At 47.2% G+C, this 13,996-nt stretch overlaps 1 protein-coding gene across 1 annotated transcript; it reads left to right on the forward strand.

Annotated features, from left to right (window-relative positions):
- The first annotated feature begins 9,880 nt into the window (after positions 1 to 9,880).
- LOC125551941 (probable galacturonosyltransferase-like 7) lies at positions 9,881 to 11,700 on the forward strand. The gene has a single exon (XM_048715358.1). It carries the CDS (start codon positions 10,412 to 10,414, stop codon positions 11,513 to 11,515), a length of 1,104 nt encoding a protein of 367 aa, XP_048571315.1. The 5' UTR covers positions 9,881 to 10,411; the 3' UTR covers positions 11,516 to 11,700.
- The last annotated feature ends 2,296 nt before the right edge of the window (positions 11,701 to 13,996 follow it).

The raw sequence follows: 13,996 nt of genomic DNA on the forward strand, positions 1-13,996 counted from the left end.
AGGCCTCTTTGAATAAATGATAGTCGTGGGAGGGTGAGACTTCTCATGTAGCTTTCCTTCGATACAGGCACTGCAAGCACGATCTTTAGCAAAACTAACATTCGTTAGTCCACGGACATGGTCCCCCTTGAGGAGACTTTGCAAAGATCTCATATTGACATGGGCTAAACGGCGATGCCAAAGCCATCCCACATCAACTTTAGCCATTAGGCATGTCGCGGTCTTAGTGGGTCGCTCCGAGAAGTTAATCACATATAGACCGTTCTCAACATGCCCAACAAAGGCTACTTTAAGAGTCTTGCTCCACAAGAGGGCCACGGTATCGATATCAAAGAAAGTGGCAAAGCCCATGATTGCAAGTTGACGAACGGAAAGTAAATTGTATGCAAGGGACTCAACAAGCATGACCTTCTCGATCGTGAGATCATGAGAGATGACCACCTTGCCAAGTCCCAATACCTTAGAAGATGAGGCGTCACCCCGCTCGACATTGGTGGGCATAGATGGAACCTTGTGCACGTCCACCACCAAGTCCTTGCTTCCGGTCATATGATTTGTAGCTCCGCTATCAAGCAACCATGATCCACCATCGGAAGCAAACACCTACAAGAGATCAATGCTTGGTTTTAGGTACCCATTTTGTAATGGGTCCTTTGATGTTATTAACAAGGGTCTTAGGAACCCAAATAGACCATTCAATGTATTCATGAAGAGAACCAACAAATTTGGCATAAACATGCCCATCACTAGCACGGCATAACACATAAGAAGGATTAAAATCGCCGGCTTTGTTGGGAGGGGTGACATTGCCCTTCTTGACATTGTTCTTCTTCTTCTCCTCGGGGGCACTCTCTCCCTCCCTCACAAAGGTTTGCATGAGAGGAGGAGGCCGTTTGGTCTTGTCATTCTTCTTCTTGTTCTTGGAGTCGGGGACGTACCCAACCCCTTCCTTGGCCACACCTCCCTTTTGGTTGGTCAAGATATCGTTGAGGTTCTTCTTGCCTTGTATGCAAGTCGCAAGACCTCTCTCAAGTTGCTCCTTCAACTTAGCATTTTCCTCAACAAGATGTATATGCTCACAACACGGGTTAGTAGCATTTGCATTATCAATTAAAACCATATGAGGAAAAGTTGCTTTCTCCTTAGTTAGCTTCACTTGGAGTTGATCATGAGACTCCTTGAGACTAGCGTGAATACCCTTCAAGGCCTTGTGGGCCTTGTAAAGTATATCAAACTCCTCTTTGAGTCTAGCAAGATCAACCCTGAGTTTGGCCTTCTCGGAATTTAGCACACGAGAAATAACGAGGGCATGATCATAATCTTTCTCTAACTTAGCATGATCTATGTTGTGTGACTCCTCAAGAGCCAAACAAAGACCACGCTCTTCCTCAAGAGCATTGGAAAGATCCGAAATCTCATCGGCATAGTCACGACTATGTCCTTCCATCTTAGAGATGGTGTTTTCGTGAGCCTCGATCATGTCATTGGCCTCACCAAGTTGTTCCAAGAGAGCAATAAAGTGCTTCTTGGATTTTCCCTTGAGTTTGCCCATAAAGGCCTCAAACTCGTTAGCCTCCACATTAGCTCCCTCAAATTCATTAATGCTATCCATTGGGGAAGGATGATTAATGATGGTAGTTTTGATGTTGGAGGTTACCTTGTTGGTGGCTTTAGCCATGAGCCACTTGCCGGTGATGCTCTCGTTGGGTGAGTCGAAGAGAGACATCCGTGACGTTGTTGCAATGGCAACGGAGGCCATGGCAACCGACTCATCATCTTCATCATCGTCATCGTCCTCATTGTACTCTTCTTGCACAACCAAGGCCTTGGGATGAGTCTTCTTGGTGAAGTTGTTCTTGTTGGGGAACGACTTGGCCTTGTCCTTTCGGATGAGTTTTCCACCATTGTCTTCCCTCTTCTCATACGGGCATTCCGCAACGAAATGACTCACGTTGCCGCAATTGTAGCAAGTCCTTACACGTTGCTTGCCCCTTGTACCACTCGAGTTGTTTTTGCTAAAGTTTGGCCTTGAGTTTTTCTTGCTCCAAAATTGCCTTGAAGCAAGTGCCATGTGTTCATGATATGCATACTTCGTATCTTCGGGGTTGCTCTCCTCTTCTTCCTCTTCTTCGTCTTCCACTATGAGCTTGGCCTTCAATGCAAGGTTAGGCTTCTTTGCCCGTTGAGAATGGAGCACCGCATTGTCGGCGGTCTTGTCCAAAATGTTCATGGCCACAAACTCATCCAACACTTCGCTTGAGGTCAAAGTGTGGAAGTCCGGTCTTTGACGAATGACAGAGGACATGGCCTTGTGATAGGGCATCATTGCCTTGAGGAATTTGCGCTTGATCCAATTGTCATCCGTGTCCTTGCTCCCGTGATCTCGTAGTGAGACCGCGAGTTTGGTTACTCTCCGATAGAGCTCACGAGGTTCTTCATCTTCCTTCATTGCAAACTCATCGGCCTCATCTTGTACCACTTCATAGTTGGAGCGTTGAATGCTTGCGCTTCCCCTGTAGAGAGACACGACACAATGCCATGCATATTTGGCCAAGGTGAAAGGACGAAGATGAGGTAGGTCTTCGGGTGGAATAGCATCTTGAATGATGAAGAGAGCATTCTCATTGAATTGATTGTCCGCGGCTTCTCGAGGAGTGAAGTTGCTTGGATCATGTGGATAGAAACCTTCTTCAATGATTCTCCAAAGGTTAGTGTTCACATGATTTAAATGACGTTTAAAGCGGTAAACCCAAGAATCAAAATCCTCATTTTTCACAATCTTAGGGGGAGGACCGGCATGATTCAAATGAGTGGAAGGAACCGGTCCACCATAAACAAGTGGTGGTTCCACATGGGCAAAGATGCTGGTGCCATTCTTGCCACTAGAAGAAGGAGCCTTTTCACTACTAGCTTCCCCCTTGTCGGGGATAGCATCCGTCACCTTGTTGGCGGGATCACCCACTTTCAACGGTGCGGTGGATAGTTTAAGCCCCTCAAGAAATTTAGTAAACATGCTTTCGACTTCGGTCGTCATGGAGGTTTTCAATGTCTCCAAGGCCACATTGAACTCCTCATGAGAGACCGAAGTTCCCCCATCTCCCGTAGATGAGATCGGATTCACACAGGAGTGTTCCTCCACACCGTCTATGGTATCAACCATACTCTTTGGACGGTAAAGTCCTTAATAAAGAGACGAGGCTCTGATACCAATTGAAAGGATCGATATGGTTGACTAGAGGGGGGTGAATAGGCAACTAACAATTTTTAGCTTTTCTTTAACAAGTTAAACTTTGCATCAAAATGGGTTGTCTAGAAATGCAACTAGGTGAGCAACCTATATGATGCAACGAGGATAGGTACACAAGCAAGCAAGAGATATGAAACAAGTAAGCTTGCTTAAATAAAGGCACGAGATAACCAAGAGTGGAGACGGTGGAGACGAGGATGTGTTGCCGAAGTTCCTTCCCTTTGAGAGGAAGTACGTCTCCGTTGGAGCGGTGTGGAGGCACAATGCTCCCCAAGAAGCCACTAGGGCCACCGTATTCTCCTCACGCCCTCACACAATGCGAGATGCCGTGATTCCACTATTGGTGCCCTTGAAGGCGGCTAGCGAACCTTTACAAACAAGGTTGGGGCTCTCTCCACAACTTAATTGGAGGCTCCCAACAAAACCACGAAGCTTCACCACAATGGAATATGGCTCCGAGGTGACCTCAACCGTCTAGGGTGCTCAAACACCCAAGAGTAACAAAATCCACACAAGAAAGTATGGGGGAACCAAATATCCTTTGGTGGAAGTGTAGATCTAGGTCTCCTCCTTCAATCCCTAGCAAATCAACAAGTTTGAGTGGCTAGAGAGAGAGATCGGGCAAGAGAGCTTGAAGGGCATCAATGGTGGAGTGAGAGAGGTCAAAGGTGGAGTGGTAGGTGGGAGAAGCCCCCTTAAATTAGTCTCCCCACATTTCCAACCGTTACTGCGTTTTTGCACTGCAGCGGTACAACCCGGTCCTCGTCCCGGTACAACCGGGACTCACGGTGTAACAGCAGAACCCTACCAAGCGGTACAACCGGACAGGCGGGCGGTAGTACCGGCTAAGAAAGATAACCGGACTAACCGCCTGGCTACCGCACAACCACCGCATCAAAACAGGAGCTTGACCGGTACTTGGGCGGTGCCTGGCCGGAACAACCGCATGGCCTTGAGCTCTTGGGCGGCTAAGTTCTGAGCGGAAGAAACGCTCGGACCACCGGTGGTACCGGTCATGGTGGAACGACCGGACCAACCGGGCCACTACCGCCCAAGAACAGCATCAAACCAGAGGCGAGAGCGGTACTTGAGCGGTACATGGATGGAACCACCGCCCTAGCTGTTGCAGAGCATGGTGGCGGTACCACCGCCCGGAGGCAGCGGTACAACCGCTCGAGCAAAAGCTGGTGAGCGACAAGACCCAGCGGTACAACCGCTCCAGAGAGCGATACAATCGCTGGGCAGAAACAGTGAGCAGGAAAGAGGGGAAGAGGCAAGGAAAACTCTCTCTCTCACACACACACCTGAGGAAGGCAAAGAGAGGGTGAGAAAAGTGTACGTGAACTGATTCCCCCAGAGCTTCCTAATGAGGATTCCCTCTTGATAGTACGGGTACTCTACGACCAAAGAAAATAAAAACGTAGAGGACACGTCTTCGATCTTTTCCTTCGAGAGGTAATAGCAATCCGATGTAAGCCTAAGCATCGAGAACCTGAAACATATAGCACACGTTTAGACCACAAAGGGTTGTCATCATCATCCAAAACATAAAGTAGGGAAATGCCCTTTCACACACTTCATAAATTATTTCTTTTATCATTTACCTACTCGAGGACAAGCGGGAATTAAGCTTGGGGATCCTGGTACGTCTCCAACGTATCTATAATTTATGAAGTATGCATGCCATGTTTACAATAGTTCTATATGGTTTTGGTATGATTTGAATGGAACCAACCTGGACTAACTTTATTTTCAGCAGAACTACCGTGGTGTTGTTTTTGTGCAGAAATAGAAGTTCTCCAAATGCAACGAAACTTTTTGACAAATTTTTTTGGAACAAAAGAGGCACTAGAAGCTTCGTGGGAGGACCAGAAGGTGAAGGAGGTGGCCACTACCCACCAGGGCGCGCTAGGGGCCTTGATCGTGGGCTGGTGGGTAGTGGGCACCTCGTGGCCCATCTAGACGTGAGACCGACGCCAAAAAGCCCTATAAATACAGAAACCCCCAAAAATTACCCTAGATCAAAAGTTTTGCCGCCGCAAGCCTCTGTAGCCATGAAAAACTGATCTAGACCCTGTTCTGGCACCCTGCCGGCGGGGGGAATCATCACCGATGGCCATCTTCGTCATCTAGCGGCCACCAAGATGAGGAGGGAGTTGCCCACCCTTGGGGACGAGGGTTTGTACCGGTAGCTATGTGTTTAATCTCTCTCCCTCTCTCTCTCTCTCTATCTATCTATCTATCTCTCTCTCTCGTGTTCTTGATTTGGCACAATCGTGATGTACGCGAGCTTTGTTAATATAGTTGGATCATATGGTTTTTCTCCCTCTCTATCAAATACTTTTATGGATTTGAGAGCACTTGATGTATGTCTTGCTATGAATACCCGTGGTGACAATGGGGTATCATATTGATTCACTTGATATTTGTTTTGGTACTCAACTCGTGGACACCTAAGGTGACATTGGGGTAATCTATGCATAGGGGTTGATGGATGTTTTCATCCTTGTTTTCCTGGTAGGAATCTTGGGGCACTCTTTGAGGTTCTTTGTGTTGGGTGGAGTATTATGAATCTGAAATTGTTTGATGCATATCATATAATCATCTCACCGATATTCGTGGTGACATTGGAGTATCTAGGTGACATTAGAGTTGGTTGATGTGTATCATTTGGTGTTATTTAGTACGAACTCTTAGATAGATCGGTCGAAAAAGATAACTTGGTGTTATTTTAGTACGAACTCTTGGATGGTTCGATCAAAAAGGATAACTTTGAGGTGGTTTCGTACCCTACAAACAATTTCTTCTTATGTTCTCTGCTAGACAAGAACTTTGGAGTGATTCTTCATTGCATGTTGAGGGATGGTTATATGATCCAATTATATTAGCATTGTCGGGAGATTGTACTAGCAAAAGTACGAACCCTATGCCTTATTTTCAAGCATTGCTATACCGTTTGTGCTCACTTTTTTCACTTGCTATCTTGCTATTTTTATTGTTCCTATTAGAAAAATCAATATCTACTATCATTACTACACTTGTATCACCATCTCTCCAACGAACTAGTGCATCTATACAATTTACCATTGTATTTGGTGTGTTAAGCACACAAGAGATTCTTTGTTATTTGGTTGCGGTGTTGTTTGAGAGAGACTATCTTCATCCTACGCCTCCCACGGATTGATAGACCTTAGGTCATCCACTTGAGGGAAATTTGCTAATGTCCTACAAATTTCTGCGCTTGGAGGCCCAACACGAGTCTACAAGAACAAATTGTGTAGTGGACATCAATGCACGTGGGAGAAGTATCAAGTAGTATACCATCATCGAAGGGGTCAAGCGGACACGTGTAAAGGACATGATTTACCTTTATGTATGTGAAGTAGATGTCACACGTATCACTTGGCAAACGGACTTTTGACATGATGATGTCCGTAGGATGCTCCGCATCATCTGGGCTCGACGCCGAATTAATGGAAGACGAGCGGGATGATTTCGATATTGACCTATCATCGAGCGCCACACTGCTGGTGAAACTGTCGTCCTCGTCGCCGCTCGACATGGCTGCGGTATGTATACAAACCACGAGAAAGTGAGATTGCAGAGTGTGTGCAAGTGTGTAGCACGGCCGGCCGAGACGATGAAGATGATGGACACTGAAGCGGGGTATGCAGAGAAGAGGAATGACAATTGAAGCGGGGGATTGACGGATTATCTAACCGCCTTGGCAGACGGTTAGAATACTGATATATCAACTACAATTATTAGCACCTAGTCGCTCTAAATTCCCACGGTTACGCAATTCTCAATGTCATAATTACACACATGGGTTGAAGCGTCCAGATGTGAAAACAAGCATTTTTCAAACTTCCTCCATACCGGCGACCAAGGCGGGGAGAAACAAGAAACTTGATGTTTATTTGATAATCAATACCATTGCGTGCAGAGAATTGACCGTTGCATGTTAATATTTTTAAAAATCATGGTGAACAAATTTTGATGAACATTTTTGAATTAGATGATTCTTTTTTCATTTTTTGAACTTGATGGACAAATTCTCAATTCAAGATCACTTTTTTGAAAAATCGGATAAATTTTTGAAAACCGGATGAATTTTGAATTTCATGAATATTTTAAAAAATTATGGTGAACAAATTTTCAAATTCATGAACATTTTTTAATTCACTTATAAAAAATGTTCAAGATTAAAAAAAGTTCATAGAAATGCAAAAAGAAAAACAAAGAAGAAAAGATGGAAATGAGAATAAGAATACCATCCCATTAAAATAAGAATACCCTTTGCAAAAAACATAGAAACATGAAATAAGAATGTCATTCTAATTTTTTGCAACGATGGTATTCTTATTTTTAATTTTTTAGGGGATGGGAAACATAAAAACATAAAACAAAATAGCAGCACCTAAGCGCCATATAGGAACCTCTAGCGATTTATTCGCTGTGGCACGACCCATCGTTCCCAAAAGCCCATTTAACTCCTTTTTCTTAAAAAAATCTTAGCAAGGGAAGAAAAAACCCAAAATGTCATGATTTAATTTATGTAAGAAAAATGTCATTCTACTTTATAAGAACTACCATATCTTCAATTTATAAATTTGCAATGAGTATGATAAAAAAGTAGTGTGATCTACAAAATGAAAATGCCATGCTAAACGTTAAAAACTAACATCCTCTACATAAAAAATGTTTTATTTTGATAAGCCCCAAAATTAGATTATATATTCTCGTTTTGTGAAAAAACAAAAGAAATTCACACAACATGAATTGCCATGGTCAATAAAAAGTTGGCATGCCCTTAATAATAAAAATGCTAGCCCATTAAAATAAGAATACCATCTTTGCAAAAATAAAAATACCACCCCCTTCAAAAATTAAATGCCATCATATCAATAGTAAAAATGTCATCCTATTAATAAATAAATATTCCATCCTCTTATAGTAATTAAAAATGCCATCCTCTTTAAATTTAGTAACTAAAAATGCCATCCTCTTTAAATTTAGTAATGAAAAACCACACACGCACATGAATTGCCAAGGTCAATGAAAATTAGCATGCCATTAATAATAATAAAATCACTTTTGTTAATAATAAAATGACATCCTGTTAAAGACAATGCCAGCCTTAGAAAAAATTTAAATGCCATCCTCTTAAATAAAAAAATTGCTGCCCTCTCAATAATAAAAATGTCGTCCTCTCAGTAATTAAAATTCGGGATTTTTGGGTTTTTACAAATTGCCGCCCTCTCAATAATAAAAATGACATCCTCTTATATGACAAAATGTTTCCTACCATCACTGGTAGTTACCATCACTTGCGTTTTGTATGTTGTATGTAGTATCTGTCAAAACCGAGAGTATGTATGTGTATTATGTAGTATATAACAATGTTTAGGTAGTATATATACTATTTTAGGTAGTATTTATCATATTTTGAGCATACTTTTTTTAGATACAAATATGTACGTATTTCACAAATATAACCAAAACTATGGACTCATATACAAATTTTTTCATGTAACTTGCTTTGAAACATCTTAGATTTAGTATATAAACATATTTAGAGTGATAATGTAATATATATAGTACTACATGATAGTATATGAGACATGTGGGGTAATTACTCCTAGGTGGTAGGATGTATTTTCTTCATCCTTCGGTCCATTGGATATCGTGCCCGCCACCTTAGCAAAATGTCGGGAGTTCGAACCTCCATCGTGCACATTGTTCATCTAATTTTTGGATAATACAAAGAGAGCGTACACGGTGTTAGCCAAGATTCGTGCAACGGCAGGGAATACATTCGCCGGGATTACCACCTAACGAACGTTCGCCAGATAACACTTTTGTTTTTAAATACCATGTAAAACACCATTTTTTAATATGCGGTGTATATATATCTACAAAAAAATCAAATGCTACATACTCCCTCCGTTTCTTTATGTAAGATGTATTATTCTCGGCACGGTCACCAAGGCACAAAATTATAGACATGTTAAGACCAAATTACCCTTGGCAAATCTATTGGTTAGTGGCAAGTAAATTAATTAGTCTAGGAAAGTAAGAGATACATGCAATCGACAGAGAGATATTTTCCTTTTTTTTGCTACAAGGAGAGATACAGACAATCGGGAAATAGATACTTTCCCTTTTTTCTAAAGGGGTAGCAAGGGAATTATAAGGAATTACAAGAAATGCATCTTACATTATGAAATTTTATCGAAATACAAATACACCTTATATAAAGGAACGGAGAGAGTATTAACAAATCCAATTTTGCTAAGTCTGAGACTTCGTTATGTCTCAGTCGATACTATCTTCCTTTGATTTTGCATGGATATTCATGCAAAAAAAAGTTGTTTTCGTTTTTTCTCTTCTTCTTATATACTATATCGTTTGAGTGAGACCTAGCCGCACTCTAACAAATTTGCAAAACAGCGCAGAAATGTGGCATGAAATACAAAATCTGGTTCGGAAAACAATTATAATCTGAAAAAGCAAGTGGGAGTAGTGGTAAAATTGAGCAAAGTGATTCGTGAGCTGAGCCGCTGCCGCTGACCCAGGCGAGCTGCCTCCCGTCCTCTCCTCCCCCACGGAGCCGCTCTTCTCAAAGGCGGGAGGAAAAGAGGGCACGGCGAGAGAGATAACCCCCCGAATCCCCAAAATCAGAGAGCGCACAAGTAATAAAACCGAAGCGGCAGATACAATAAGCCGCCGCCACCACGCCACCGCCGCTGCAGAAAAAGCCGAGCAGTCGCACGGGGGAATCGCCTCGCCTCGCGCTCGCCTGTGGCCGCGGTGGGTTGGTGGGTGCCGTCGCCTCCTATTCTCAAGTCTCAACCCCACTCCCCATTACCACGCCTCGCCTGGATGCCCTCTCGCTTCTCCCCCACTCCACGCGCCGATCCGCCAGCCAAGAAACCACGAGGCGATCCAGTTGAGGAGGAGGAGGAGGAGGAGGAGGAAGGAGGAGGAGGCGAGGTATCCGCGCTGACTCTGCCGCGAGCTGCCCCCTTTTAGCCCCCAGCCCTGGCCACGCTGCCGCTGGACGACGCCATCGCCCACCTGCACGCCGTCTTGGGGTGGTCGACCAGCAGCCGTGGCCGGCCCGGCGCCAGCAAGCGGTGGCAGCGCACTCGGCGGAGCGCGATGCTATGGGCAGCGCGCCTGTCCGGCTTCTTCTCCGCCGCCATGCTGATGGTGGTCCTCTCGCCGTCGCTGCAGTCCTTCCCGCCCGCCGAGGCCATCCGGTCGTCGCAGTTCGACAGCCACGTCCGCTTCCCCGGCCAGATCGCCGGGGGGGCCAGGGGCCTCCCCTTCCGCCGCGCGCCGTCCTTCCGCAATGCCGCTGACTGCGGCAACGCCACCGGCAGCAATGTCTGCGACCCCTCGCTCGTCCACATCGCCATTACTCTGGACGAGGGCTACCTGAGGGGCTCGGTCGCCGCCGTCCATTCCGTGGTCCAGCACGCCATGTGCCCGGAGAGCGTCTTCTTCCATTTCCTCGTCTCCGACCCCAGCCTGGGCGACCTCGTCCGCGCCGTCTTCCCGCAGCTCCGGTTCAAAGTCTACTACTTCGACCCCGCGCGCGTCCGGGGGCTCATCTCGTCGTCGGTGCGCCAGGCGCTGGAGGAGCCGCTCAACTACGCCCGCAACTACCTCGCCGACCTCCTGGAGCCCTGCGTGCGCCGCGTCATCTACCTCGACTCCGACCTCGTGCTCGTCGACGACGTGGCCAAGCTCTGGCGCACCGACCTCGGCGGCCGCACCGTCGGCGCGCCGGAGTACTGCCACGCCAACTTCACCAAGTACTTCACCGACCGGTTCTGGTCGGAGGAGCAGTTCGCCGGGACGTTCGAGGGCAGGCGGCCGTGCTACTTCAACACGGGCGTGATGGTGCTGGACCTGGCGCGGTGGCGGCGCGCGGGCTACACCCGGCTTATCGAGCGGTGGATGGAGATACAGAAGTCGGCGCCCGGGCGCATCTACGAGCTGGGGTCGCTGCCGCCGTTCCTGCTGGTGTTCGCGGGGCACGTGGCGGCGATCGAGCACCGGTGGAACCAGCACGGCCTGGGCGGCGACAACATCCTGGGCAGCTGCCGCGACCTCCACCCGGGGCCGGTGAGCCTGCTGCATTGGTCGGGGTCCGGCAAGCCGTGGGCGCGGCTGGGCGGCGGGCGGCCGTGCCCGCTGGACGCGCTCTGGGCGCCGTTCGATCTGTACGGCCCGGCCGCCGTGGAGCCGTCCCGGTAACCAACCAACCGCAAACAACACTACTACTACAAAGATTCTTTTCCTTCTTTCGCCGACCCGTATAAATCCTGAGCTCTAATTCTTGGTCACCGTTACATGTTCAAAAACCTATATATTTTTTCTCCTCCTTCCCGTTCTCTTTCAATTTCTTCTTCTGTTGAATTAAATGTTTTGTGCCACTCTTAGATTGTTCGTGTTCGTCCCACATATTTTTGGTCGATTGTTTGGTGCTACAAAAAAGGTCATTTGTATCATACCATACACTCTACAGAGCTGCAGCCTCATCATGGCATCATGGTGATGGTGATGATGATGATGATATAAATAAATAAATAAATAAAAGCAGAGGGAGGGAGAGAAACAGACTTTGCGAGCATTTGTTGTTCGTCTTCCCCTTAAATGGCAATAGTATCTCACTCCCTGCTGTTTGGTTTGGTGGCTTGGTCTGTTGTACTGGTGCTCTGGCAAACGGTGGCAATCAATCAATTGAATTCGCACCATCCATCCCCCTGAAGGGTCAGCCGGTCCAATGCAACACCTGCACAAGCCTTAACGCTGCTGGCAGAAGAGAAGTGTCCTACCACTCCTACTCCATGGACCGGTTCATTGGGAGGGATGGCTCATGTCGAAATCGCTGGCAGACATGAGTAACTTGGAATCCTCCCTTTGTGGCTCGTGCACTACGGCGGCTGACACCAACAACCATTTCGAGCCTGAGCACTCGCGATCTGCCGATGGATTCATCATCAGTTAATTATAGGGAGAGCGTTTCCGTTAAGCTCCCGACCCGACGACTGAAAGATGATGGATGGGCGGGCGGTGCGGGGGGAGGACGTGGAGGGTTGCAGCGGGCGAGCAACACGGGACTTGTGAGCTACCGCGCGCCCGTCTCCTCCTTTTCGAGGCCCTTTCCGGTGGGGCCTCACTCGCCACTTGCTGGGCTCGCCGCTTTATTCTTTCTTTTGCAAATCATTATTGTGCTTTCCCTCTCCGTTGATCAAACATTTTCTTCTCTCTTCTTTTGTCCCGAGCCCTTCATCAGCACCTCATCCCTGGTATATAGAGGCCTGCTAAAAGGTCTCCTCATCATCTCACTTTCCTTGCCAGCTCCCACTAAGCATCTGGTATCTGTTTGTCGACCTCCCGCCCGATACGTGCGTCCAACCATATGTTTCTTTGCTACTGCTATTGCTATTGCTGAACGTTGTAGAAGGAACATTTCGTGTCATTTGTTCCCTGGAATCAATCGTATCGTACCCGAGCCTCCACTCGCCGTCGTCCCACTCACCCGACCCGACGGAAGGGGAGGTGGTGAAGGGCACGTCCCCGTTGGGTGCCCGCCACACGCGTCGGTTTCCGCCCTCGCCAGGCGCGCTCCGGTGTGATATGCGTGACGGTGACGGTCTAACCGACGCCCATTTCCACCTTTTCACGTGTTGGTTTCTTTGCTTTTTCTTGCTGTGTCATTTAGGGTTCAGAAATCATCTGCTGATGATGCGTTCCTTGTGGTCCGTTCCGCGGTATAAATTCCTCTCCGAGCTCCGTTTCCCAAAGGTACAGTGTGTTCGGTTCTTTTAGATGATAGATAAGATAAGAAAGTACAGTGTTGATCATTCGTAAAGCCAACGCTAAGCTAATCACTCCAATCTGATTGCATTTCTGTTTGTATGCTAGAGTTCTGGTGCACCTAACGTCCTCTTGGCCGCCCTTTTCTTTTTCTTTTTGCGAGGACCCAAGAAACAAACATTTGTTCCGTTTTGATTTGAACAGCTGCTAACGTTGGATTCGCTCGTGACACTGAAGCACGTACGGACAGCGCACACAGATTGGCCGAGTAAAAACGAGAGAGTATTTTCTGGTTGGCATGCCTGCAGGTGCTTGGCTTTTCTACAGATCGGGCTAGCTAGCAGCGCCGAACGTAGTTTTGGTTGTGTTTTTGTTGCCCAAAGCCATGAATGATACCTTTCTTGCCGTCGCTCCGGCAGTTCCTTGTCTCGGGACGGCAGAGTAGAAGAAGGCTAGCTAAGCTAGAGAGACAAAATGTTGGTGGCTTTCTGGAACCCTTGATAGTATACGCTGCCGTCCCCTCTGCCTGCCCTTGAAGTGCCGTATCGCAATACTCTATTAGGAGCAGTCGACCGATGGAGACACGTACGGGGTGGTCCTCGATCGCCATGGATCCATGGATGTGCGTGCACTTGCAGGAGGCGCCGGGTTCTGGTGGGCTGGCCCTACCGGCCGGCGGTTGGCGTGTCAGCGTCGCCCGAGCACGACCGACCGCCCCCGCCAACGCCAACGCGCGAGGAGGAAAGCCAATCCCCAAATGTGATCGCCAAGGGCCACGCCCACCGGCCTTGTACGTGACATGCCAATCCAATGTACGTACTATCTCGGCGATGTTGGGTCTAAAGGGAAGCCGGCTTGGATTGGTGCGCGCGCACGCACGCACGCACGGGTGGTAGGTGCGGTGCGGCCGCCGTG

This window comes from Triticum urartu, chromosome 4, assembly GCF_003073215.2.
Source record: "Triticum urartu cultivar G1812 chromosome 4, Tu2.1, whole genome shotgun sequence".
In the NCBI taxonomy this organism is placed as follows: domain Eukaryota; kingdom Viridiplantae; phylum Streptophyta; class Magnoliopsida; order Poales; family Poaceae; genus Triticum; species Triticum urartu.

Excerpts from the sequence above, each read along its gene's own strand:
- LOC125551941 (XM_048715358.1), top strand. The coding sequence starts at position 10,412 with ATGCTATGGGCAGCGCGCCTGTCCGGCTTCTTCTCCGCCGCCATGCTG.